This window comes from Rhipicephalus microplus, chromosome 7, assembly GCF_043290135.1.
Source record: "Rhipicephalus microplus isolate Deutch F79 chromosome 7, USDA_Rmic, whole genome shotgun sequence".
NCBI lineage: Eukaryota > Metazoa > Arthropoda > Arachnida > Ixodida > Ixodidae > Rhipicephalus > Rhipicephalus microplus.
In genome coordinates this window covers 16,762,595-16,788,756 of record NC_134706.1, presented here as the reverse complement: position 1 = coordinate 16,788,756, position 26,162 = coordinate 16,762,595, and the positions used below count along the sequence as shown (strand labels likewise).

Sequence of the window (26,162 nt, the reverse complement as noted above, 5' to 3'; positions counted from 1 at the left end):
TTAGAATGTACCACAATCGCTTCGACGCCCTGCATCGCCAATGCAGCCCGTTCATAAATCACTGTATTCCTCGCAAGTGCATTATCTTTCAAGATCAACATCAGACTTCTGAAAAATTGCTATGGTTTTCTTCGTGCAAAAACTACACATTCGGCAGGCTATGCTTTTTTATGGTGGGATGAAACTTTATGTTGTGGGGCGATGTTGTGCCATCGCCTCCTAGATTTCCCTTGCCTGCCGAACGAGCGCGAAACACCCGTCATCTATGGCGGCGCTACCTACGTAGGGGTAAAGGTCTTTGTACTTGGCCTTTGAAATTGGCAATTTTGGCGTTTGCTACTAATTTCAGAGGCTGCTAAATGAGCGCAAAACGTTTGTCGTTTATAACGGCGTCATTTACGTGGGGTAATTATATTTACGTTTACTCCTTTTTAAAACTTTTTACGTCAATTTTGCTGCATATAAGTTCTAAAAACGTACAAACTTATTTGAAGACACCCCTACTTAGGTGATGACACCACCATAGCTCCGACGACCACCGCTTTTTAAGTGACCGCCGATAATCCGGCAGGCAAGAGAAATCTAGGAGGCTATGGTAGTGCTTTTTGAGAAAGTGCGAACGCCATCGTCAGCAAGTCTTCACGCTTCCGCTTCCGGTCGCAGCATCGGGCGATGGCGTTTGATTAAAAACGAAGTGGTCGAGCGCTTGCCAGCGATGGATGCCTCTCGGCGAGGCATTTACGACGCTGCCCTCATGGGCATCTTGTCAAACGAAGGACAGATATATCCCTTCCTCGACGCCATCTTCGATTTCCTGTACCGCCGGTGAGTAACGAGCTAGCCTACGCAGCCCGTTTACTTCGCGCCTATCGGCTGCCCAAACAAACCTTGGCACCCCGGCGTTTCAAAGTTGCCGCATTCTTTACGCTCACGCGTTAACGTCACTCTAACTGGCTGAGTCGACAGTTCTGTGGTTAGCATTCCAGTGGCAACTTGACTTTGGTGTTGCCAAGTGTGGATCAAGTGTGTAGGCTTTGTCGGCTAATTCGGAACAGCATTCCCGATCGACGGGTTGCTTGCTGAGCTGCGCCGATCCACTGTGTTGCTGTCTGCTAACCCCCCTTTCAGATGGTCTTGCGTAGCAGACGTCAGAAAAATATCCGTGCTGATCTGTACCCACCGAGGGGGTTTAGTGGTCGTACCTGTGGTATGCAGGTATGTGCCACGGGCGACTTACAGGTTATTTCTACCCAGGAACGGCGAGAAGAGTGGCAATTTTAATGAGAGAGTGCTAAAGCTTTTTAACATCGACAGCGTTGACCCGACGAGTGAAAAGTATAAATGTCTGGGTCCCAACAAACAAGAAACGAACCAGAGCATTCTGCATGGCGATCACGTTAGCCCTGCAGCCCAGCCAAGTAATTGCGTTCCAACCATGACAGTGCTTAGAGCAGTGTTCGCCTAGTTTGTTTATCTGTTCCACTTCTGTAATCTTGCAGGTTATCTGGAGCCTGTGACCCAGAAGCAGGGCACGTACTTACACAAATTAGGCGACAGCTGCATAATTACGCTATCGATGCCACAGTTTGAGCGTGATTACTTGGCCGGGCTGTAGGACAAACGTGAGCACTTATGGTGCTTTGACTGTTGATGCATTGATTAGGATTGTCTCTATCCTCATCTGTTCGTGTATGTTGTGCCATTCGGTAACATAAGCATCAGTTGGAAGTCTGCTCTTTTCTGCTGTCCTATTTTCTTCCTGTGTTCGCGCGCTGTGAAATTCGCCATGGAATCGTTCGTTGTATTTTGAGGAACTGTTTAAAGTCCCCACGGAGCTCGGTTTGTTTGATGTGTGCCACTTCGCTGGGTGTACACTCGATTGCTGCTCAGAGCTGCGTTGATATTTTGTTTCAGCACTGACTTCTACCACATCAAGTCCTCCCCGTCGGACAAACTCGGATTCAATCCTGGCGTCGCAAGGCGAATCGTGAGAGCTGTAAGTTTAATTTTGATACATTCTCTTTCGTTTGTTCAAAAATGGAAGTAGGAGAACTGTAAGGTTCGAAAAAGTTTGCGAAACCTGGGAATCTGTGGCTGTGTCCTGTAGCCTGCAAAGTTAGTTATCACTGCGATATTTTAAAGGGACACTGAAATGTAAAAATGGCTTGGTTTAGATTTATAATAGTACTCTGATAACGCTAATGTTATAAGTTTAGTCATCATAAATTTAATAAAGGGGAGAAAATCCAAGTGCAAGTCAGGTTCCTCGAAGGATTCGGTGCGGGCAGGTAACGCGAACAGGTACATTGGATTAGCAAGCCCTCCGTGACTTAGTCCGAGAAGGAACGCAGGTTCCTCGAAGGATGCGGTGTGGGCAGGTAGCTTTACCTTTCTGGTTCGGTTTCTTCTAGGTTTTTCTTTGCTGTTTTTCAGTGCCTTTGTATTTGTGTTGTTTGTTTTTGGTTTTTCTTACTCATGTTCTGCTCTTGTGCCATGGTCACTGTCTCCTCTATATATTTTCGTGCTCTGCGCAATAAACTCAGTTGGAAGTTAGCGCTCGTGTCTTTCGTGTCCTTCTTGTCTCTGTGTCGTCGTTTTGTTCTCGCGCTATAACTATCGTCATGCCATACCAACTAGCCCAAGCTGCCACACTTCATTCCTAAGTTTCGCATCATCTCCACATGTGCAGTCACTGATTTCAAAATGTATTTGCTGTATTTGTGCGATACTGGCTCAATGGAATATTGTGAAACTGTATGTTAGGTCTATGCTTCCTCCACATGTGACACTGTACTTCATTTTTACTTGTCAAGAACTATGTGGGACCTAGTAGATGCTGTCGAAATTAATGACGCCACGGTGTTAGGCACGGAAATCTCGAGGTGGTGTCTCCACGCTGATTTTGTTTTCACGCATTCGCTCATCTACTTCTCGCGGTAAGAGTGGCGTTTTTGGGATTGTGGAATTGTACTTTACTAGTACGCAAAAAAATAATTTTTCTTGGTAGTGCCCCTTTAAATGATAAATTAAACATACTCTTTTGGGAAGTAACCAAGAACTGTAGCCTCTAGTCATGGGGCGAATTATTACTACTGCATATTTGATAAAGCATCAAAACAAAAATAAAATACTGAGTAGTGGTTGCATTGGGCCATTTTTCCTTGCTGCACTGTTTGCTGCTTTTGCGCTGTAATATTAGGATGTCTGAGGGTTGACCTATGCGTGCGGTTCTTCCGTTGAAAGGTGAACTGTGATGAAATTTTAGTTTGTACCACCTGAACTAGTTTGCCTTCAGATAGTGTAAAAGTGGACCAGTCTTTATAAGAGATTTGTCCTGTTTTGAATATGAGTGCTTGCATCATGAAAAGCGAACACATAGACGTCTGCACCAAAAGTGAAGAAAAAGATAACGAAATGACACCAATATTTTGGTGTTCAAGATAAGCTGCTTTTATCTTCATTCTGTTGTCGGGGGGGGGGGGGGGGAGGTAGCGAGGACTATAACTTCTAGTGCATCGCATCGATAACCTGCTTCCTCCTGTTTGCAGGCTTTTGAGTCGTACCACAAGCTTGCAGATGAAGCACAAAAGAAGAAAGACGCTGCTGCACGGGTCGTTACACAAACCGAAGGTTGGTCGACAGTATTTCCTGTCATGCTGTTCTACGCACGTTGCATAAAGCTGTGATCCAGCGTGTTAGCTATCATAGTGTCGGCTTACACAAAGGAACATAATTTTATCTCACTCGATGACCCCCAACTACAGCTGAGGAGAGACAAAAGCTGCAATGCTCGAAGGCGCGAGTTGAATTCTTGGCCATGTCATTTTCATGAGGGGTGATATGCAAAATCATCCATGTTTGTAAGAAATAAGCCCAAAGAAGAGGAAGCACGAAACGAGACGGCCACAGTACAATCACTGTGTAACAACTTAAAATTATTGAATCAAAAAACACAGAAAACCAGCCCACACATCTCGCATGGTGTTAGCTTTTGTTGCGTTTCTTTTTTGTTTCGATAAACTTCAGTTGTTAGGCAGTGCTCGTATCGTGTCCTTGTCTTGTGCTCTATCTTCCGTACGCCGATTTTTTTATGAACGTGCATTGTTCCAACCCACCCACCACTCTTCCTAACTGCAACAACATTCGTGCGCATCTACCAAGGTGCACGTTTAAGGGAAACTCGACGAAAATCGAAAAAACCGATGAAAGTTCGTAATTCTACTCGAAAGGTGTGACTGTTCTGATAAACAGAGTTACTTTCCCGTATTTTTGAACAGTTTGCTGTATTTGTGACAGACTGTCAGCACACAGTGGCTGCACGCGAGCGGGAGCCGTGAAGTCATACTCGCCGAGGCACGTGCAGGGTGCACAATTTCCCGTCTTCCTCTTCCTTTTCTCCACCTCTCCTTTCATTGCACTTTTCCCCTTCCACAAAACCGATGATACTTTACCTCAATTGGGAACATTGTTCGCAACCAGTTCTGTTCAAACCGGTTCTGGCAACCATAGGAGAAGATTGACAGCTTGGCGAGTTGGTGTGGTAGCATAATAGAAGAATCGTGCGAGAAGGAACAAGGACAAATATGAGAAAAAGACTGGACGATTGACTAGTCACCACTGCATTTCTATTTTCCCAAATGAAACGCATAAGCAATTGCAAAACAAAGTCGGCTGTAAACATCACATCGTATAAAATATCACTAAAGAAAAGATACAGTTGAACCCCTTGAAAAGAGGCATGCAATATTCTAGTCCCTTGTATGGGGTGTCTCTTATAAGAAAGGTACCACGCATGCATTTCTTATCAACTCCCATTTCAATGGGGCACACTGGCTTGTCTTTCATTCATTGTTCTGTTACATCAGTGTCTCTTATAAAGGGGTTCGCCTAATAAAAAGCAGGAAATATTCGAAGAACTCTCAAACCAAGGCAAACTACTCGGAATTAATGCACATGTTAAGGCGGCAGTAATCACGCTTTCTGTCAAAGGTATTGACAGCCTGCTGGTGCAAGCCAGTCTCATTCTTTTAATGTGAAAGGCTTTAATAATGAGGCCCTCGTCCTGTCTTTTTCTCGTCTCTATCCTTGTACTTCATGCTCAAGTGTCAAGTTCTGATGTTCAGTATCGAGCGTTCTCTCTCTCGTTGCGTTTGCAGAGCCGGTTCCAATTGCCGCCGAAGTTGAAGTCGAGACCACCACCTCGGACGATACGATCGAATCGACAACGAGCGAAAGCGTGGCGGCGGAACCAGTGGAGACCGTCCCCGCGGCCGCAAAGTCAAAGTCCCAGTGCTCACAGAAAGGTGATGCCGACAATGTCGAGGCCACAAAAGATGACAAAGCAGATGGACCCGCTGTCAGCGCTCCAAAGGCTGGCGATGAAAACGATGACCGCGATTACGATCCGTAAGTGAAAAGGCAACTGCACACTTCTAAAATGTGAATGTGCCGTCACTAGAACCTTGCGGTTAACTGCTGTAATACTAACGTTACATGGTATAGAACAACCCGCTAGCGTTGGTTGTGGATTTCGTTTGGCCTTTCTACATTTCTCTGCTACATAGAGGGGTAAGCGTAGCTTGTTCTCATAGCTACGCCAATCACGGCAACTCGACACAACGTCAGTGTTTACATTAACCGCGTAACCAACAACCGAGCACGGCTTTCTCAATGCATTGCTGATGTCAGAGCAGCACACTGAGGAAGTGCAAGAGTTGGGGGGCACTGGCGAGGTAATCAAATATGCAACAACTGTATGGTTGAAACCGCATCGCCACAAGGCCAAGGCGCTGTTTTTGCAGGGCAGAAAAGAAAAATTGGTAAAGTTGGTTCTACTTAGCTCTTTCATTACCGTGCAAAGATGGTTATTTTTCATTTGTTTCTAGAAGATCAATTCTACCATTTCGTAAAGTAATTCAGCAGGCATTGTAGCATACCAAATTGCACACAATGAAATGCTCTTTCCAAAAAATATATGTTGTAGAGCAACTAAATTATTTTGGATTGAATGAAAATGTGGAAAAGTGTGTAGTTTTTGGTTGCCAGCTGGTAAACAGGGCAAGAAAAAAACACTATATGTGCAAAAATATTCCAGACAAAGAAAATTCAAAATATACATTTTGAAAAAAAAAAAATGACCCAGGAACTGGATATTAATAATAACTGAAGTACATGAAGTTTTTATTCACAGGCAAACAATATCGGAACCGAGGTGCTGCTTCATTGCTCGAGTCATGCGTTGAAGCGTTGCCTGGTTTTTCGTGAGACACAAGTGAACTCGTACACATTTCTCAATAAATGTTTGTTTTCTTGGAATAAGAACGTCCAGGTGTTCCAGCCCGTGTTCCAGCCCTCTATAAATTGGATGTCTAATGAACTTCGCTATTTCGTCTAGCGTCACCTCTTAGCATTTTGCACATCGTATTACAAAAATAACAATATCGCGCGCAGTTCTAAGACCTTTCGCGCTGCTCCGTAGTGACACCTTAGATGTGCTCCGGTGGTCTTCTTGTCGTGAGGGGAAGCTCTGCTGCCGGCGTCAGCCCATCGCGCCCCAGCGAGGTGTGGACCTCACGCGTAACTAGAGTAGCTATAAGATTGTGCATAAAGGTCAGCAGGTTCGCACTTGCGGCGGAGACAACTTGAGGCCGTAAAGAAAACAAACCCATGAACAGCTGTGGATGTCTTAGGCTGACGCAAAACATCGTCTCCATAAAATTTGAGGCTGAGGTGCTGTCATCCTCGAACTTTAAGCTCGTCCTCACTCAATTCAGGCGGGAAGGCAAGGCAGTTTGGAGTGGCGCATGTGCTTTGCAGTAGTGTACAACAACCTCGGAAGGGAGCAGCGCTTCGAGATAGGCCGTAGTGCACTTGAAGTTGTAGAAGACTATGTCTACTTAGGGCAGGTAATAACCGCGGAGCCGAACAACGAGATCGAAGTAAATAAAAGAATAAGAATGGGGTGCAGCACATTTGGCAAGCACTCTCAAATTATGATAGGTAGATTGCCACTATCCCTCAAGAGGAAGGTATATAACAGCTGTATCTTGCCGGTACTTAGCTACGAAGCAGAAACCTGGAGACTTTCAAAGAGGGTTCAGCTTAAATCAAGGACTACGCAGCGAGCAATGGAAAGAAAAATGGTAGGTGTAACCTTAAGAGACAGGAAGAGGGCAGAGTGAATTAGGAAACAAACGGGGGTTAAGGATATCATAGTTGAAATCAAGAAGAGGAAATGGACATGGGCTGGGCATGTAGCACGTAGACAGAATAACTGCTGGTCATTAACTGGGTAACTAACTGGATTCCCAGAGAAGGCAAGCGGGTTAGGGGGAGACAGAAGGTTAGGTGGGCAGATGAGATTAAGAAGTTTGCAGATATAAATTGGCAGAAGCAAGCACAGGATTGAGTCAACTAGTGGAACAAGGGAAAGGCCTTTGTCCTGCAGTGGACGTAGTCAGGCTGATGATGATGATGATGTTTTGCAGAGCTGGTGCGCACCCATGCAGGCATGACGACTATGCCGTAGGAGCGGCTAGTGACACTGTATGCAACCCTGTGTCTGATATAACGACACAAGCAAAAGCAAAGCTGCTGGAAACTGGCTGAGATGGCCATGTCAACACTTTTAACATGCGGCATACCATTTGAAATATTTTTCGCAAAATAAGTTTTCCCGCACTCTTAGCAACAGCTGTCTATCGAATAGCTGGCGTAAATTTCTGGCAAATATTATTGCCAAACACTATCCGATTGCAAAGCCGACACTTTCATTCGATATTTGGCTTGCAAAGGTTCCTTTCATTACAGAACTTCTATGTTATTGGAGCATAATCACGAGGGACACGCACTTTTGTCAAGTTCGCCATCCTAGTGCAGTTTTTCAACAATACTCACACATTGGTTTGCGCAAAAGTCTGTCGAAAATCACTACGTCGCCCAAATGGGAAATATAAATTGGTTCTGAAGGTTGAGTGGCTGAACTTACTACTAAAAAGTGCTGGGTGCACGAGAAACAAATTTAACGTACTAAAATTGACGATCCAAAGCGTCGATCACCGGAGATCGGTTAAAGTAGACATGGTAATGAAAGAGTTTAGTTGGAGCATGGCACTCCTTGTCGCTTCACGTACGAGAAGGACCGGGGAGGGGCATTAGGGGGGTGCAAATATTGCCTTTTGAAATAGATTGTTGCTGCAGGTACGTATCGCTGTGATATTCACCAAATGGGGTCATCCCAGTCTTCTGCATAAATCCGTGTTCTTGTTTAGAAGGGTGTAAAAAGAATTTGATGCCTGGCTGCTAGCCTTTTGCAGGACTTAAAATTTTTTATATGGCAGATACAAATTCGTGAAATTCCCCAGCCAAATTTCACTGTGTCCATTGAGCCAAAATTCGAATGTTCCAAACACTTTTCCTAATCGCGGCGTGTTATAGGTACTTTAGTACTGAAACTGCTGAACGAAGACCGATCGAGAGCTGCGTGCTCGAAGCTTCAGAAGTACGCGTGCGACCAGCGCCTGGACTGTCTTCTACAGCGTGTGTGGTTGTTGCCACTACCGCTGCGGACGAAACTACGATCGTTCTTGACGCGATCAATTATGGCGACAACGTTAGCGACGGAAGTTTTGAAAGTGTACGCTCATCCAACGTTCGAACAAAGGGTCGCCTTCGAAGGTGTCAATGACACAATGAAGTCGAGCTCGCACGCAAGCTTCAAAATTATTTAAAAGATGCGTTCCAAGCTGTATTCGCTGTTGATATTTTACAGATGATATACAAATGTTCACAGGAATCGACCCCGCAGGCTATCTAGGCTGCGAAATTTTGTGTCAGTGCCCCTTTAATAAAGTGTCTCCCAACCCTTTCAGGGCCACTGTGAAGATCTGTCTGCAAATTCATGAAATTTACGTTTTAGTTGAAGCCTCTCCGTATTCTCAGCAAAAATGATTTCTTATGTAGCTTCATGCGTTTGACAGTAACCGGTGGTAATTGTAATTCAATATATATTTACCCTGGAGTCATTAATTTTTTATTGCATAGATACAGAATACTCCCAGCAAACGGAAATATTTTAATCAGATTGCTGCTTAAATGGAACTGCCTCGAACGTGTGGTTTAATTCTTTAATTTTAAACCTCTGTTCGTCTCCCAGTAAATGGAATTCCAGTTAGTATATGGAAGATGTCTTCTTGTCCCTTCAAGCTCTATTTGGCAAGAGTATTCGGTAAACTTGAATATGAAGCTAGGCATATGTAGCGCAGTTTCGTATTTGGTTATGTCCATGTTCAGGAAAGAAAAGTCATACTTTTGGTGTGGCTCTGGAAAAAACAGCATGTGGAACGACTCGTCAACGCGGTAGTGCCTTCGGGAAGAAGATTATATGCAAAATTACACTGCCAAGTGGAGTTAAATGAAGGTCATGTATGAGGCTATTCATCTAAACCTCTGTGTATCTCTCTCTGTCCTAGCCACTAGCTGGCATGACTATTAAAGACAAGTGTTGTACGTTGTGTACAACGTGCATCAAAGAGTCAAAGGGCCTCAAGCTAAGTAGAAGAATACAAAGGATGAGCACATTATTGTCCCCTGGAGTTTTCCTTCAGCACAAGTCGCGATGCTGGCAATCTGTTTGCATGACATCATGGAGAAATGAGCTCCAGATTGGTCTGTGTATGGGGGATATTAATTGCGAATTGTCTCTCAACCTGTTGTTGTCTTATCTTCGCAAGCTTGTTCTGCTTGTCTGGCATGCCTATCATGTGCCATCTACTGATTTAACCTTGTTTTGCGCGTTTCCAACTACGCAAGTGGAGAAACCAGTGTGCAGTCAAAAAACATGAAATGCTGACAGGCTCGACGCTGAGTGCTGACAATGTCCGCATGTTTAGCAAACAAATCAGTGCTGGGGAGAGGATGTATCGCCTGTAGGAAGGGTACTGAAGGCAGAAAGGAATTCTCGTCTTTGAAGACGGAGTGTTTAAGCAGCCACTCCTTTGTGTGCTGCCAATGGGTGAGCGTTGAGACAGAGCTTAGTGATGGATGCTCAAAGCACTCGCGGTCTATCCACAGCATCCAGGCCAAGTTCCAAAGCCACCCCGAGAGCTACAATGGCGCCATGCGCGACAACTACTGCTGGAGCCAGAGTATCCACGACATCGATGTCCGAGTCAAGGTATGAAGCTTGAGAACAGAAAGTTGGATACAGTAGAACCTCATTAGTTCGAACTCGGTTATTTGGAAATTTCACTTAACTTGAAATATTTCCGGTGATCTCTTATTTTCCAATGTAAGTTTGAGTGGATAAGTCGTGGTGGTGGTTAATTGGAGTGGAGTGCTATGTGCCAATTCCCGATCTTGCCACAAATCTGTGGAAATAGCATTTACGAGCCATACGGCAATGCAGTATGGGGATACTAATGAGTGACAAGTGAAGCACACTAACCTTACTTCTGCCAGTGCAAAAAAAATGCAAAAAAAAAAGAGGGTGTTGCGATAAACTGAAATTTTCGCCTGCCAAAAAGAAAAAGTGCTTCACTGCAACACAGCGGTGACACGCGGGCAGCATGTTGCACGATTCTTGCAACGTCAGCGCACCATGATTTGCCAATCCTTTCTTGGAATATAAAGAAATGATAAAGGTGAGCCTGGCGGAATTCACGCGAACTTGCGATGAGCGTTTGCACCAGCAATTCGGGTGCCTGCACTGCTCTCGAAGCTTTTTCCTGCAGCGCCTTCTTCGAAAACTCTGTTCAATAAATTCAGTGATTATGTTTTACAGCCTAAACACATCACGGATTTCGTTGCGCTGGCAATTCTTAAATTTTTTATTTTACCGGAAAGAATGGGCGAGTGGTCGCATCATGACACACTGACTCTCTGAGGAGCAGGTGACGTGCTGCCCGCGTGTCACCACCGTGTTGCAGGGAAGCATATTCTATTTTAGTTGAACACATAATTCTCGTTTCTTTTTTTTTTTTTTTCCCCTGCTGTCACCCCTGCTATCAGCAGCAAGGCTCATCGTTTTCCCGTGTTTGCGGTAGAACTGGGACCAGGTATTGCTAGGAAACACAATCATTGGAACTGCCAACTAAACTAGCTGGCACAGTAAACGCCAATCTGTGATTACATTGAGTAATTCGAAGCTCCTTGCATCCCACTTTTTTTTATTTTAGCTCTCCTTAGCTGCAACCTAAATAAAAATATAAGCTCTTGCCACAAAACCACGGCGTTGCTGGCTTCAGCTGGGAAAAAGTCTGCTGCCCTCGACTACAACTTCTCTCGGCAGTGGATCGAAGGCTACGCAGGCGGGGTTTCTGCACATTTGTGCGATTCGAGCAGCTTGTAGGCAATGGAAGTTCCAGTTTGTTTTGCGTGCATGCAGAATTCGTCGACACTTCAGGCTGACGGCACCTTACCACAGCTTAGACATTGCAGATAGCTTGCTTCATCTGTTTTGACAGTCATTTTGTCACATTACGAGTATATCTTTTTCAGAGAATGAAAAGGCAAGATTGGGTTGACATAGTGCCCAACCGGCATTGCAGACATGTTTATTGTAATCAGACGTGCAAAAACTGTGAGGCTATCCTAAAAATGAAAAAGAAAGAAAATTTTTTAGGATACAACTTTATTTCCATGTTAGCTTTATTTTTATAACGAAGAAATGTTTGTTCGAGCTATGTAACTGAAAATTGCAAAATAAAAATGGGTAGTATTTCTTGGCACCCACGCTAGCGTGTGTTCTCTAGCATCCACAGTGCTGACAAGAAAAGTTGTCGCCAAGTATAGCCAGTTTCTGCTAGAACCATGAATACTTTTCTCGGCTAATGTAAATGCTGCGCATATGAGGTTCATTGTTCCTGCTTACGTTACTTTAGATTTGGCTGAGTAGCAATGTCAGAATTTCCTAGGTTTACAATAACCACCAAGACGTTCAACTTTCTGACCCATAAACCAGCAACACAAATATGTGTCTATGTGCGAAAGTCAACTGTGGAACATTCAAAAAATGCTTGGGAAAATGAAAATGACCAAGTGCTCTTGGACGGAGCATTTACACAAAGGGCAATGGTTGGGAGTGGAGCTGGCATCTTTTCGTAGTTTGTAACCAGCTGTAGAATGGCTAAACACTTTGAACTGCTGCTTAAAATTGAAACATGCTTATGGTTTAGTAGATCCCCAAAAGTATTTAGAGAAATGTCACTAGTTAAACAATAATGTTTAGTAAAGGATGGGCAAATAGAAAGCTCAGCATTTAATTTGGGTAGCAACAGCATTAAAAATGAAAACATTTTCTCGGGGATCTTACCCGCCTGTTAAACAAATGTCCAAAGGATAGCACTCAGCGAAATTTAGGCATGGAGGAGCATGCAGTCCTAAACGTTCTAAGAACAAATGACAAAACACAGCAGTGCAAACATACTAAAGGAAAATCACTGCACCTTCCGCACATCAAGCCAGCTAGCCGAATTACACAGCTAAACACGCTGATGTAACTTGTTGCAGAACAGAGGCAGGTTCAGCTCACCACATGTGGATATTGAATGAGTAATGTTCACACCTGTTTCTGTTCAAGAGGAACAGAGGCTACCGAGAACACACGAGCCAAATGTAGCGCAGCATGCAGCCTGGAATTCACAGTTTTCCAAATCAGCGAAAAATTGCTTTCTCTTCTTTTGACAAAGGACAGTACTAGATCGAAAAGCACTCGTCACAGCCATTGCATCAGCCATCAACAAATTTTAGCATGGCTTGTTCAATCGTTACTGCGACTGCCGTGGAATGCCGCAAATTGTCCATCCGGGAACGCACAGTCGCACTAAAAAGTTGCCTATTCAAAAGGGAAAAAAAAAGAGAGATGGGGAGAGAGAAAAAAGGTTCAAGATCACGAGGCACACGTGACATATTTTCTTTACCCATGCCATCCCTTCCTGTTCAGCTTCCAGTGCTTTCGTCGGGACGAGATACGAGCGAATGCACCTTCAGCATGCGCCATATCTTTTTAACTTCGCTCTTACTGTACTTATTCTAAAAACTTTGCGGTGGTGAGTATTGAGGCAATAAACTCTTTTAACAAATTCATTCTATGGCTACTTGAAGAAGTGTTGCAGGGCCCCTAAAGCACAATGAAGCCCAGGGTTTGCACAAAAATGATAAAAAACGCATGAGGCCAGACATTGCAGCCACAATTAACAAATTAACTCTGCATTGCCGATCCTGCTTATAACGCTTTATGCATCAAGAGATATTGTAACCCTAGCAATTATAAGTCTGCTGATATTGATGCTGAAGATGAGTAAAGTGGCCTGAAACTGTGGTCTGTTAAAGGGATGAAATAGTGGTTGGAAGCTTACGTTGTGTTTTACAGTGGAACATGTCTAGAAGGATAAATAAACGGTGAAGTGAGAAACATTACAGATTAGTGTGGAAAATATTTATTGATTTTGTTATAAAGGGCTTGGGGTGGGGGGGGAGAAGTATCGTTTGGTTTGCAATTTTCAGCCTTCGAAGACCCAGTATAGTCAAGCTTTCCTACACAAGATAGACTACTGTGAATTTTTTTAGATAAACTATGCGCTATTGCATATGGAATCCGCATAAAAACCCACACTCCGTACTGTGTAACCGCATCGTCAGACCTTCTCGCCTCAATTTCTTGTGAAACATGGGACGGGCACTCGTGGCTTTCTGTAGGTCGCTCCGGATGTGACGTCGCGTAACCAGGTCCGTGTGACCATCGGCACCAACCACCTCAAGGTGGAGTTGCTGGACCTGGCAACCAAGACGTGGTCGGTGCACGTGGACGATGGCTTGCACTCTCGCATCAAGCTCGACGAGTCCATCTGGACTCTTGTGCCAGGAGACCACGTACTGGTAAGCATGATTAATGGGAGACACATCGCTCTAGGATTTCTCTTTTTCAAATTTAGACATGGGCAAATGTTTGAACTCTTTGAATATCAAAGGGTAACCCTTATGAGAACCAATCGACTACCAACTTTATGAAAGTATAAAGAACAATTTTTGTAGTAATTATAATTTAAATGAGAATCAATTAAACTGCACAAAAAGACGACTTGCCACCAGCGGAGACCCAATGCATAACTTTCAGTTAACATGTACAGTGCTCTACCAATGGAGTTGTGGCAATGGTTGTTGTCCTGTACACTTTATCGATTATATTTTGTTGGGGTTATATTGTTTGGTGTTGTTATAAGCGACCCCTATTGGCATCCAGATCAACCTGGAGAAGGCCACTGAGCTGTGGTGGGAGCGTCTGCTTGTCAACGAGCCGAAGATCAACATCCGTGCCATCGACCCAACCAAGCCGTTCGAGGATCTGGACCCGGAGTCCCAGGCCAAGATCCAGGAGATCACGTACAACAACCTGCTCAAGCAGGCAGGACGCAAGACGCCCCAGGAAGAGGTCAGAAGATGAGCCTTTGATATTTCTATGCTTATGTTATAGAGCGGGTGATTATCACAGGAATAGGCCGGCATTGTTAAAAAACTACTGAAAGGAAATTTAAAAAAACAACTGATGAAGGCATTGAAATTCTATTTGAAAGACGTGACTGTTTCGATAAAGTTTATTTGGAGTATTTTTTAACTGTTAGCTGTATTTTTGGTGGTTCGTCCGAGCGCGGCGGCTGCATGCAGGCGTGAGTCGTGACATCACACTCACCGAGGCACATGCAAGGGCTACGTGTTCTTGTACCCACCTCCTCTTTCATCCCACTCTTCCTCCTTTCACAAAGGCGCTGATGCTTTTATCCAAGCCAGAAGTGTTGTTCATTTCTAGTGCCCTTCGTAGTGGTTCTGGGAACTGTACTGGTAGCGTAGTGGGTTGAGACATGCAGGCGACAGGGCCTGCATTGCTGGCATGCACGTTTCTGGCATGTGTAATGTCGCCAAATGTCACCTCCTCTAGTTTCGGGCGTGGCTGCTGGATGTGGCAGTTTGAGAAAACTCGTTGAATTCATCATATTTCTCTACTTTCTGCCTAAAATGAAAATTGCGTCCATCGATTTCAGCACCTGACCTTTCAATGTGGCTGAAAATCTTGGCGGCAGAAATTTCGTTCAGTATCCTTTTAACGAAGCATAAGCGCCAGAAGGTTGACGTGGACCAGGGTGTACAAAGGACAGCTGCGTTGTCGTGGAAGGTGCGCAGATGAAACGAGTGGTGGGTGGATGTGTAAGCTTGCTGTGTGTGACCCTCAGCGTAAAAAAATTAAAATTTTAAAGGACCCCTGACAGCGAAAGTTTTGTTTGTGAGTTTTTTTACAGTAATTTGTAGCTTTGTGTCTCTTAAGGCTGAAATTATATCGTAAATGCCTTGACATGACATATAGTTAATGTTAGCAGCATTAATTAAGAACGATCTTGCATCAGTTTGAAACACCTGCCTAAGTACCGTAAGAAACTAGCGCCCCACAGTAGCAGCGCCTGAGACCGTTTTCAAGTAAGGCGACCCGCGTGTGGTGAAGAATGAAACGATGTGGGTGCTTTGAGCGTGTCCCCATGAAAAAAAAAAAAAGAAGAAGAGCATTCCTGGCGTAAGCAGCAAAAACCACTTTGAGAGCAGCCCGACAACAGAGCGAGAGAAGTGACCAACAATAGTCCTCGCCGGGTGCCAGTCGGGGTATTGTGCCAGTCGGGGTATTGTGCCCGCCCCGAAAATGTTGACCCTGCAGCATCACGAAGAGAGTATTGGTCTACGTCGAACCACAGAAGATGTCGATTGCACCTGAACACTCAGAAGAGCACGATCTCTTACTTTAAAATTAAATTAAGATATCTTCTAGGCTACGCCCTCCACAAATAATCGGTCAGGGGCGGTACCACGTGCAGGACTATCGAACAACAAAAGCATCAAGAGTGGCGATGTGCGCTTGTTGGTGAAACATTTGAAAGAAATTTATGTAGCGCAAGGCGAAAAAACGAACACAGGAAAGAATAGACTGAGAAGACGGAGCGCTACTAGCAACAACATGTTTATTTTCAGCCTCCAAGCCGCTTTTAAGCCATAATTATACGTGCCATACACCTGCTTATCTGCTTGCACGCCTGACGATTATGGCTTAAAAGCGGCTCGGAGGTCGAAAATAAACATGTTGTTGCTAGTAGCGCTCTGTCTTCTCAGTCTATTCTTTCCTGTGTTCGTTTTTTCGCCTCACGCTACATAAATTTCTTTCAAACAAAAGCATCTCGAGTTTCCAAGTTTGGTGTCGGGGGTCCTTTAACAGCTGAGCTTTTTAATCCTTTTGTTACGCCAGTTGGTGTGTCCAGCATAAAACAGGTATATGCTGCAGAAAGCGGGTATCTGGCAAGCAGCTTTTGACAAAGCGCAGGCATGCGTTGTATTGTATAGCCAGGGGGTGGTGGGAAAGGAGAGTTAGGGTGGGAATGAGATAAGGGAGGGGAAAGGGCAATATAGAGAGAGATAAAGGAGACATATAGATAAAGAAACAAATATAGAAGATCAAGAGGCATGAAAAAACTATAAAGGGGTTTGCTAAGGAGTAGCGCTTGCTTGCCAGCCCCACTATTCTCTCATGGCACTGACTTAAATTTGTTCATTTCGTTTCGTTTTAAAGCATCGTTTGTGCATAAAGTGGCTGCCATGATATCGCCCTTTGTCTCTAACCTTGCTAAATTTGGAGGAATTTTATTGTTTTTTCTTATTTTTTGTTTTCTTTTGAAAGTTATGCTATCGTTAGTCATTGCACATGTTGATCCTGGCCTTTGCCACCGCTGTTCCCTTCAAGTATATATTTTCGTGTTTTTTGCAATGAGCGTTAGTTGAAAGTGAGCGGCTGCTGTTTGTCCATCGTAGTCCACGGCTTACCTTTTAGCGATTCAGCCTCGTTAATAACGCAACACCAACTAGCCCAGCGTATAACTCTACTAAGTTAAATTTCTCTCATTTGTGTTGTACGTACGGACCGGTGTACAGTAAGATCTGTTGTAATACATTTTTTGGGGTTCTGTTGAAGGAAAACTGCTGTAGCTGTGTAACACTTCGGTATAACATGAACAAGCATCCACACGTGCTACAAATTTAAGGCTAGAACTACAGTAGAAACCAAAATATAGGTTGGACCGGAACATAGGTCGACCCCCCGAACTTTGAATCTCCGAGAAAGAAATTTTTAAAAATTGCAAAGTATCGCTGCGCACCCTTACCTTGGTAAATACGTGACACAACCACTTGCACTCTGGTAACGTTTCTTTGCATTTTTACACTAATCTTGTGTAGTTAAAACGCCAGAAGGCCCCAAAGTGCTGTCACTCAGACTCGTCCGAACTTGAGTGACACGACATCTGTTTTTCACAAGTAACATTCAAGAGTGCATCGTCCTTCATTCCACAAAACGTGTTACTGATGCAGCATTTGCAGAAAGATGGAAGCATGCGGCCTCAGTGAAAAGCCCTTCTGCTTCATAAATCGTCACACCCAAGACGGCGATCCCTTGAATTGCACCCTCGTGAGCCCGAGGCTGCACGCTGTTTTGAGAGCTTTCACACGGATGCATTCCGCTTCTACAGGTAGCGACCTTGTATGCAGCTCCCGGATGAATTCGGCGTGTAGAGTTTCCAGTTCAAGATGCACTGCAATCCGTCCACAAATCGATGGTCTTTTTTTTTTTGGTTGCTGCAAGCTGTGATGCGCTTCTTTTGGCTCCTCCAGTATCGGTGCTTTTCTCTGATGCACCGGATTCCCGTTGTGCCGCCACGTTGCCATGCACTTCGGCATTCTCAAGGACTTTTTTCTTAAAGTCTATCATAAACTGTCGTCGACTACCACTCATTTCTTAAGGAAAAAGAAAAAATAAAACTGCAGGCTGACAGCAGATAACTGAGGCAAAATGGCATTGCTAGAACACTGTGGGCCTTGCCTAATGGCGCCGTTGCTTATGCTCACTATGGCAATGCAGGCATTCGAATTCAGCTGCTCATTGTTGCGAAACTTTTTGGGCCAATGACCAGTCTATAAGAATAAGATTGACTTTTCATTGGGTTTGATTGAAAAAAAATTCGACCTATATTTCGTTTGTAGCACATTTCACAGCATATTTTTGACAGCTTTTCTTTGTTTTCTTACATAAGAAATATTAATATTATGACATGCTTGAACAATGCTCTGAATTCCTATTAATGTATGGCAAATATAATATCTGCTCTTAAAACGTCAATAGCTTCTTTAAACTAGCATTTTTTTTTTTGCTCCAAAAACACTTATGGCAGCTCCAAAACAGTACTTCTCCTGCTCTAAAGTATGCTCTAAAAAGTAAAAAGTCACTTCCCTCACTGTAGAACACCATAAATAAATTTTCTTGTTAGTTATTCGCATTCTGCAGTTAATGTGTAGAAATATGAGCCAATAATGGCACATAACTATAAAAGTTTTGGGGCAGAAAAAATGTGTCCAGAGGGAGCTATATCTTACACATTGTCATGATACGCTACGAGAACTATGCAATTTAACTATAAAACTGATTAGATATTTGAAATCAGCATAAAAGCCAATTATATTAGCATGAAGTTAATTTCCCCAGGCTACAGAAGCTTTCTTGTGAGTATAACCTTGCCTTGAAATGGTACAACTGCCTCTAATTCATATTTGAAGTCTGCAACCCTGCTCGTCTCTCAGCAAACAAAACATGTCCCTTTAGGTTTCATTTCACGGGAGACAACTGTATGTTGCGTTGTCATACGTTGCAAACGCAGTGTTTGTGTAGAGTGTATGTGTGTTACTTAGCCCTAAATTATTGCATTCCAGTCGTGACCCCTGGGCACAACACATTCTTTAAATAAGGGCAGGCTGAAATGTATCTGTTCGCACAAATGCAGCGACCTCCCTCTGTCGCTCACCTTTGCTGAAAGCCGAATTGTGCGTGCCGTCTCTTTCCAGAAAGTGGAGAACCTTCTCCGGGAAGCTTGGGACAAAGACGGGTCACCGTTCAAGGGGCAGCCCTTCGACCCCAGCATCATCAACATGAGTGGTGTCAACAGCGATGTGTGACCGACATCTTTTCTTCATCAACAACCGCATCTTTTGGTTCTCGTCTTGGACTGGAAGAACCGCAAGTTTGTGCTTTGTGTATGCCATCCGGAGTTGGCTGGATGTGTCACAGAGGAGCGTCTTTCGCGCAAGAACTCTGACGGCCTCTGCTCATCAAGAACTGGCCTTTGCCTTCTTGCAAGACGAACATTTTGTGACCTCTGCGCGGCGCTTCTGAACTTAGTGAGGTGTCAGAACTGTACCTGAATTCTTTCCAGTGGGCAAAAAAAGAACTTCAAGAAAACTTGTGCTGGCTACATAGTAGCCTTGCAAAGAACAGATCGGCTGCTATAGTCCTGTCTTCTCTGTGGTGTGCAGTCTATGCAATAGGGCCATCGAAACAAATGCCTCTTAACGACTGCTCCTAGTCCTCACAGTGAAGAACAACAGATCTTGTGCTATCCGTAACAAAATTTTCGTCATTTTTTGACACTAAGCATCATTTGGAGGTTCACCCATTAAAGTGTTTTAGAAGGGTTGTTATGCTGCTAGAAGGATTGTTATATAGTTTATAATATCTCCAGAGAGAAGAGAATGGCACACTGGTGTGTCATTCTGCACTCCCAAAAGAGATCATCAGCTGGCGCTGTGGGAATTTTGTAAAACTGTCTTGTTGGCCAAGTGTAGATTTTGGTTGTCAGAGGCACTGACTTATTTTGGAGCTTCGGGTGTGGGCGTTAGCGGTCTCACAAATTTTACCTATTTATTCAGGCAGCCCTGCGGATATTGGCTGAGGGCACATTGCTATGAACTGAACAAGGTAATACTTAATTAAGCATACACAGCTGAATGTAAAAGTAAAAATGGTTTCCAGGATTAGTAAAGATGAATATTTAACAGGTAAACACAAGCTACAGAATAACTGGAATGTGTCTGATCTTAAAAATATTTAAATATTTGTATTTAGCATCCCTGCTGGTTCTGTTGAGGTTTTTGTCCTCCGGTTGATGGCAAAATAGGCACATTGGTCTCGAAGTGTAGCATTTTACATTTTATGAACTTCTGAAATGCCACATAAAATAGCGCAGCTCACACTGCCACAGCACGTGCAACAGAGCTGTAGGTTTGTGCATGGGAATTCTCGTGCATCTTTAGTGCTAGGCCTTTTTGATTGCTTCAGAGTACGTGCAATCACTTCTGCCCGTCGGTCGCACGATGATTTTTCTGCATCAGGTAAGTCAGTACGCAACATTTTGACACCTAAAGGACAGGATGCTATGCTTTGCACAATGCCAAGTGGTAGTTGTTGGAAACTTCATGTAGAGATTTTGTCTAAAATAATGATATTTGGGATTTAATGTCCCGAAACAGCAATGTGATTTTGAGAGATGCCTTAGTAGAGTGCTCCGGAAATTTCGGCCACCTGGTGTTCCTTAACGTGCACGGGTGAAATTATAATTTCGCCTCCAACAAAATGCGACCATCATAAGTATTCCTTGGTGTTGTGTCTCTGTTTTTCTTTCTACAATTCTCTCTAGTTCTCATTCTTTCTGTGCTATACTTTACTCTCTCCTTTTCTTCCACCTTAAACCTCGTATCTCTTTCACGCTCCCTTTTCTACAGTACACTACTAAATTAGCAGGGACGGTTGGGCGAGGTAGTTAAAATTGGTGTTTGAAAAAAAGCGCGAAATAATAGTTCCTCGTCCTGCATCATACAAATACAAATGTGTTCATGACAGTGGTTACAGGGTGCATCACAAGATGGCGGCATGATCGTCCAGTAACCCAGTATTTTTGAACCTCCACTTAACACACTAAAAACCTCTCTCATGATTTTGCTGTACTGGTGATTCGGTCTTATCTGAATTAGATGTAGTTCAAATGCATTCATCAGCATTTAGTGGTTTGTGCTAGCGTAAAGGTATATGTTTACGTACTTACGTAAGCCTTTATATATGGGGAGCTTAAAATTTTGTAAAGCATAAGTTCCTGTAACATGATAAATGCAATCCGTTATTTCGGTCTCACAGTAACGTTATAAAGTATACAATATAGACAAATTAGATTGTTATAGCTAAGTGTTAGCGTGATGACAGTTGGTAATGGAATAGCATTACCGTGCAGGAAAGCTTTGTTGCGGTCAGCGCATTGAAGTTTACTGGGGTAGCGTTTACCTGTCCAATCAGGGCAGTGGGAGGAATGCTTGCCTGTGTATTCGTGCAGCAATATTACTACTTGGTGTAGTAGTAATAAACGTAAATACATAATTATGAAGCATGCACCAAAAGCACAACATATTATGTAGCAGATTGGTTTATACCGGTCTAGTTGGGCCTGGGAGTGTTTGAAATGGGAAGCTTTCTCAAAAACTAGGCTACGTGAAGCTCTATTAATTCCGAAATGGGTGTCCTAAACCACCGCCATATTTTACAAAGGCTATCTAGATGATGCGAACACGGTAACGCTAAGTCTGAAAAATAGCGTGCTTGCGGTACACGCTACGGGTCTCGGGGTACTGTGTATGCGCATTTTGATCGCGCTAAGCTCTAACTGTGTGATAACTGTCTAGTGTTCTTTACTAAGAAACTGGAAGAGCAACTGCAGCTCAGAGAAGGCCCCGCCGCGGTGGTCTAGTGGCTAAGGTACTCGGCTGCTGACCCGCAGGGCGCGGGTTCAAATCCCGGCTGCGGCGACTGCATTTCCGATGGAGGCGGAAATGTTGTAGGCCCGTGTGCTCAGATTTGGGTGCACGTTAAAGAACCCCAGGTGGTCTAAATTTCCGGAGCCCTCCACTACGGCGTCTCTCATAATCATATAGTGGTTTTGGGATGTTAAACCCCACATATCAATCAATCAAAGCTCAGAGAAGACCCCAAAGGCCAACGACAACGTGCCTGCATCTTGTCTGTCTGTGGTTTTCTCATTACACTGTGAATCCACAGAGAAGAGCGTAGCATCACCTGCCTGAATCGATGGCTGACCAGAAGGACTCGGGACAGGATCTCGGGCACGGGGCCCACATTTTCAATGGAGGCGAAAATGCTTGAGGCCCGTTAGACTTAGGTGCACGTTTAAGAACACCAGGTGGTTGAGATTTCGGAAGCTCTCCACTATGCATGGTGTGTCGCATAATAATATCTTGGTTTAGAGACCTTAAACCCCAGCAATTATCATCACCCATCTGAAGCCATGTTGGCAACGACCTAAAGGCAACGTTGAACCAACTTAGAAACGACCAGATTAGTCTTCAAAATGGTCCAGTTTCGCTGTTTCAAGACTTGCGCGGCATAGTGCTAGTCAAGCTTTGGTGATTTTTTTTTCTATTTTTAGATGTGGGTCATTTTAAGATCGAGTTCAAGCTGGTCGGCGGCGTGACCCCCCTTGTTGCACATGCGCGTACCCTTCTCTCTCTCTCAAAGCTCTGATTCTCTCCTCTCTCGCCTCACAATGCCGACGCAGGCAGAGTCTGCTAGCCTACGTTCGCTACCCTCTCCCCGCTTTCCTCTAAGAATCCCTTCCCGTGGCGTTTACTACCCCACTGCGCATGCACGTTCCCTCTCTCTCCTCGCAACGCCGACGCAGGCAACGATGGCTAGCGAGTTAATTTCCCGATTCACAGGCCACCCCGTAGATCTTGACCTCTAAGGTAGGGCCAGTGGGTAACTTTTCCTGTGCGTTGTTGAACAATTAAAATTCGCATCGTGCGCGTTAACTAAAAGCGGACTGCGGATGTATGTGTCTAATCGGAATCTTCTGTCTCTCGTTCCCCGTTAGCAGCAATCGTCATGTTCCTGTAGGAAACACCGGTCCGTCACTGCGTGCTTTGCGCCTTCCCAGGTTTATCTCCTGCGCAAAGCCGTGATGAGTGCCAGCGTCAACACCACCGCTCCTTTAGCGAAGCCACAGGTGTAAGGTTTTTTTTTTTTTGGGGGGGGGGGGGGGGGGGGGGTACGACACCTTATTTATATGGTTCAATTGTATTCGAGCCGTGTAAGTGCCGGTGCTTAGCTCATTGGTTAAGGCGCCCGCCTTAGGGTCATGACGGACTGGGTTCGGTTTTCAGGGTTGCGATGGAAGTCTTCCTTTTTCTTCGTTTAGCCTTATCCTTGTTGATGAAAGTACGGCCTGACAGCAGGATAGAGATTGTTTTGCCCACCCGAAAGGCACAGGCCTGAGCTGGAAGACCATGCGGGTTTGGATGTCGTTCATCGATGACACTGAAGAGCTGTAACACCAAGATATCACGATTATATGTTGCCATCGTTTGCATTGTTTGTTCCAAAAATAAATTGTGGTTGCTTCAAGTTGCTGAAATAAAATTTGCATCATTTATTATGTTATCAATCGGTGTTCTGTGGTGGTCAACTGGTCGAGCCCTTTTCTGCAATTTCGTAGTAAAGGAGGCTCTAAAGAACCTTATGGTGGCTAACTTTTCTGTGGACCCTGTGAAGGTGTGCAAATACTTTACCATCTCGTGAAAGGTTAAACCACGAATAGTTTGGGGAGAGGGGGGGTCAAAACATCTTAGCAAAGCCGCCCTTCTGCACCCCCCCTCCACCCCTATATAATTACGGCCCAGTAGGGGCCTCTACCTTTTCGACTGCTTTTGGTCATATATTGCGGTGACCCCGACGCATCTGACCAACATTTAGCTCGGAAAGAACGCGTAGCATACCCATCGCTGCAAGGTGTGACGTCAGAAAAAGTTTAGCCTTATCGGGCTGATAGTGGGCTAAACTTTTTCGACCGTTTTTGGCCATTCGTGCGGTGAGGCCAACGTACCAGGGGAACTTTCAACTCGGAATTAACTTATAGCGCGCCCGTCGCTGATGGTGTGACGTCAGAAAAAAGTTGAGCCTTATCGGGGGTGATAAGGGGCTAAACTTTTTCGACCGTTTTTGGCCATTCGTGTGGTGAGGCCAACGTACCAGGGGAACTTTTAACTCGGAAAGTGCACACGGATGGCCCATCGCTGCAAGGTGTGACGTCAGACAAATGTTGAGCCTTATCGGGGGTGATAAGGGGCTAAACTTTTTCGACCGTTTTTTGGCCATTCGTGCGGTGAGGCCAACGCACCAGGGGAACTTCTAACTCGGAAAGTGCGCATAGATGGCGCATTAATGCACGGTGTGACGTCAGACAAAAGTTGAGCCTTATCGGGGGTGATAAGGGGCTAAACTTTTTCGACCGTTTTTGGCCATTCGTGCGGTGAGGCCAACGTACCAGGGGAACTTTTAACTCGGAAAGTGCACACGGATGGCCCATCGCTGCAAGGTGTGACGTCAGACAAATGTTGAGCCTTATCGGGGGTGATAAGGGGCTAAACTTTTTCAACCGTTTTTGGCCATTCGTGCGGTGAGGCCAACGTACCAGGGGAACTTCTAACTCGGAAAGTGCGCATAGATGGCGCATCAATGCACGGTGTGACGTCAGACAAAAGTTGAGCCTTATCGGGGTTGATAAGGGGTTAAACTTTTTCGACTATTTTTTTAGCTTGTGCGGTGAAGCCAACGTACCAGGGGAACTTTTAACTCGGAAAGTGCACACGGATGGCCCATCGCTGCAAGGTGTGACGTCAGACAAAAGTTGAGCCTTATCGGGGGTGATAAGGGGCTAAACTTTTTCGACCGTTTTTGGCCATTCGTGCGGTGAGGCCAACGTACCAGGGGAACTTTTAACTCGGAAAGTGCACACGGATGGCCCATCGCTGCAAGGTGTGACGTCAGACAAATGTTGAGCCTTATCGGGGGTGATAAGGGGCTAAACTTTTTCAACCGTTTTTGGCCATTCGTGCGGTGAGGCCAACGTACCAGGGGAACTTATAACTCGGAAAGTGCGCATAGATGGCGCATCAATGCACGGTGTGACGTCAGACAAAAGTTGAGCCTTGTCGGGGGTGATAAGAGCCTCAAATGTTTCAAATGATTTTGTGCGTCTGTTCCCCTGATGCGGTTAGTTCACCGCCACATTGGGCTCGGAAAGAACTCGCAGCAGGCCCATCGCTACAAGTGCGCGCTCATTTATTATCACCACGGTGCTCGACGAACAAGAGGAATTAAGACGTCTCCTTGGTGCGAGAGTGCACTCAGTATGCTACATGCGGAGCAATAAGCCAAGCGATGGCGACAGCAGAGGACAACATTGCCTCCTAAAATGCACTAAATATTCACCATGGCGCCTTCAATTTCAAACTTACGCCGCTCCGAAGCGGAGCATTCTGTCTACCGGAGAAATATCAGCGCCTGCAGGAGTGAGTATGCCTGAACAATGTGCTGTATTGGGGATGCTAACAAGTTATAAGGGGATGACTTTTAAATTATATGCAAATGGTTCTGTTCTGAATCAATGACAAAGCTGTGCTTATCCCTTCGTGTGTGTGTCGCGTAGAACGGATGCTTGTAAAAAAAATTCTTGGTGGTGTTTGGAGTCGAACCTGTGCTCTTCGTTCCGAAGGCAAGCATTTTACACTTGCCAGAGGGGGAATGTATCTGAGCCCCGTAGCTACGCTGTATTAGCGAAACAAAAACAAGAGATAGCATTTTCTAGGCTGTATCAGCGTAAAAGCTGCATGCCAGTCCGCCCGTCCCACAGTTAGGTACAACAATTATCGTTATAAAGAAATATATATGAAACAACGAGGAGCTCTTTTCGAAGAAATTCTGGTGTGGGTGGCGTCGTTATGCGAGAAGTAGGGAAATATATAAATATTCGGTTCGAGTAAGAATAGAACACAAGGCTTCTGCGTAACAACTAGGTATTTTACCTTTTTTGATATTAACTTTTTTCTGATATACCGATATTGATTAAATTATCCGATATCGAATTAACTTATCTGATAAGTTTTGAATAATTGCTCTTTAGGGGTCAGGTGTTGGAGAGGGGGCAGACAGTAATACTACGCATGCAGTTGCTCTCGCCATTAACTATGAGAGGCCGGACTTACCTTTGTAAAATGTACTTACTGCTGTCAATGCAATGCTCTGCTGTCAATCCAAAGTAAAACGGTCGCATCTCAATCTTCAGTCGTAGACTTTCCCACTGAACATCAGTATTTGAAGATGTATAGTCGGAACTTCGAATAGGTAGAGAAATCGACACGTCCACACAAAGGAGTGCATAGAACGAGCAAAACTGTGGTCAGACGAGTATCTT

At 44.6% G+C, this 26,162-nt stretch overlaps 1 protein-coding gene across 1 annotated transcript; it reads left to right on the top strand.

The window, feature by feature from the left end:
- The first annotated feature begins 638 nt into the window (after nucleotides 1-638).
- LOC119179611 (nudC domain-containing protein 3) lies at nucleotides 639-19,547 on the top strand. Its single transcript, XM_037430727.2, has 8 exons — nucleotides 639-825; nucleotides 1,915-1,996; nucleotides 3,549-3,630; nucleotides 5,157-5,406; nucleotides 10,072-10,174; nucleotides 13,696-13,875; nucleotides 14,240-14,428; nucleotides 18,919-19,547. Exons 1-8 carry the CDS (start codon nucleotides 716-718, stop codon nucleotides 19,027-19,029), a joined length of 1,107 nt encoding a protein of 368 aa, XP_037286624.2. The 5' UTR covers nucleotides 639-715; the 3' UTR covers nucleotides 19,030-19,547.
- Nucleotides 19,548-26,162: the final 6,615 nt, after the last annotated feature.

Excerpts from the sequence above, each read along its gene's own strand:
- LOC119179611 (XM_037430727.2), top strand. The coding sequence starts at position 716 with ATGGATGCCTCTCGGCGAGGCATTTACGACGCTGCCCTCATGGGCATC. Across the intron at positions 5,407-10,071 it reads GATGACCGCGATTACGATCC|CATCCAGGCCAAGTTCCAAA; the intron begins GTAAGTGAAAAG and ends GTCTATCCACAG. Across the intron at positions 14,429-18,918 it reads GCAAGACGCCCCAGGAAGAG|AAAGTGGAGAACCTTCTCCG; the intron begins GTCAGAAGATGA and ends GTCTCTTTCCAG.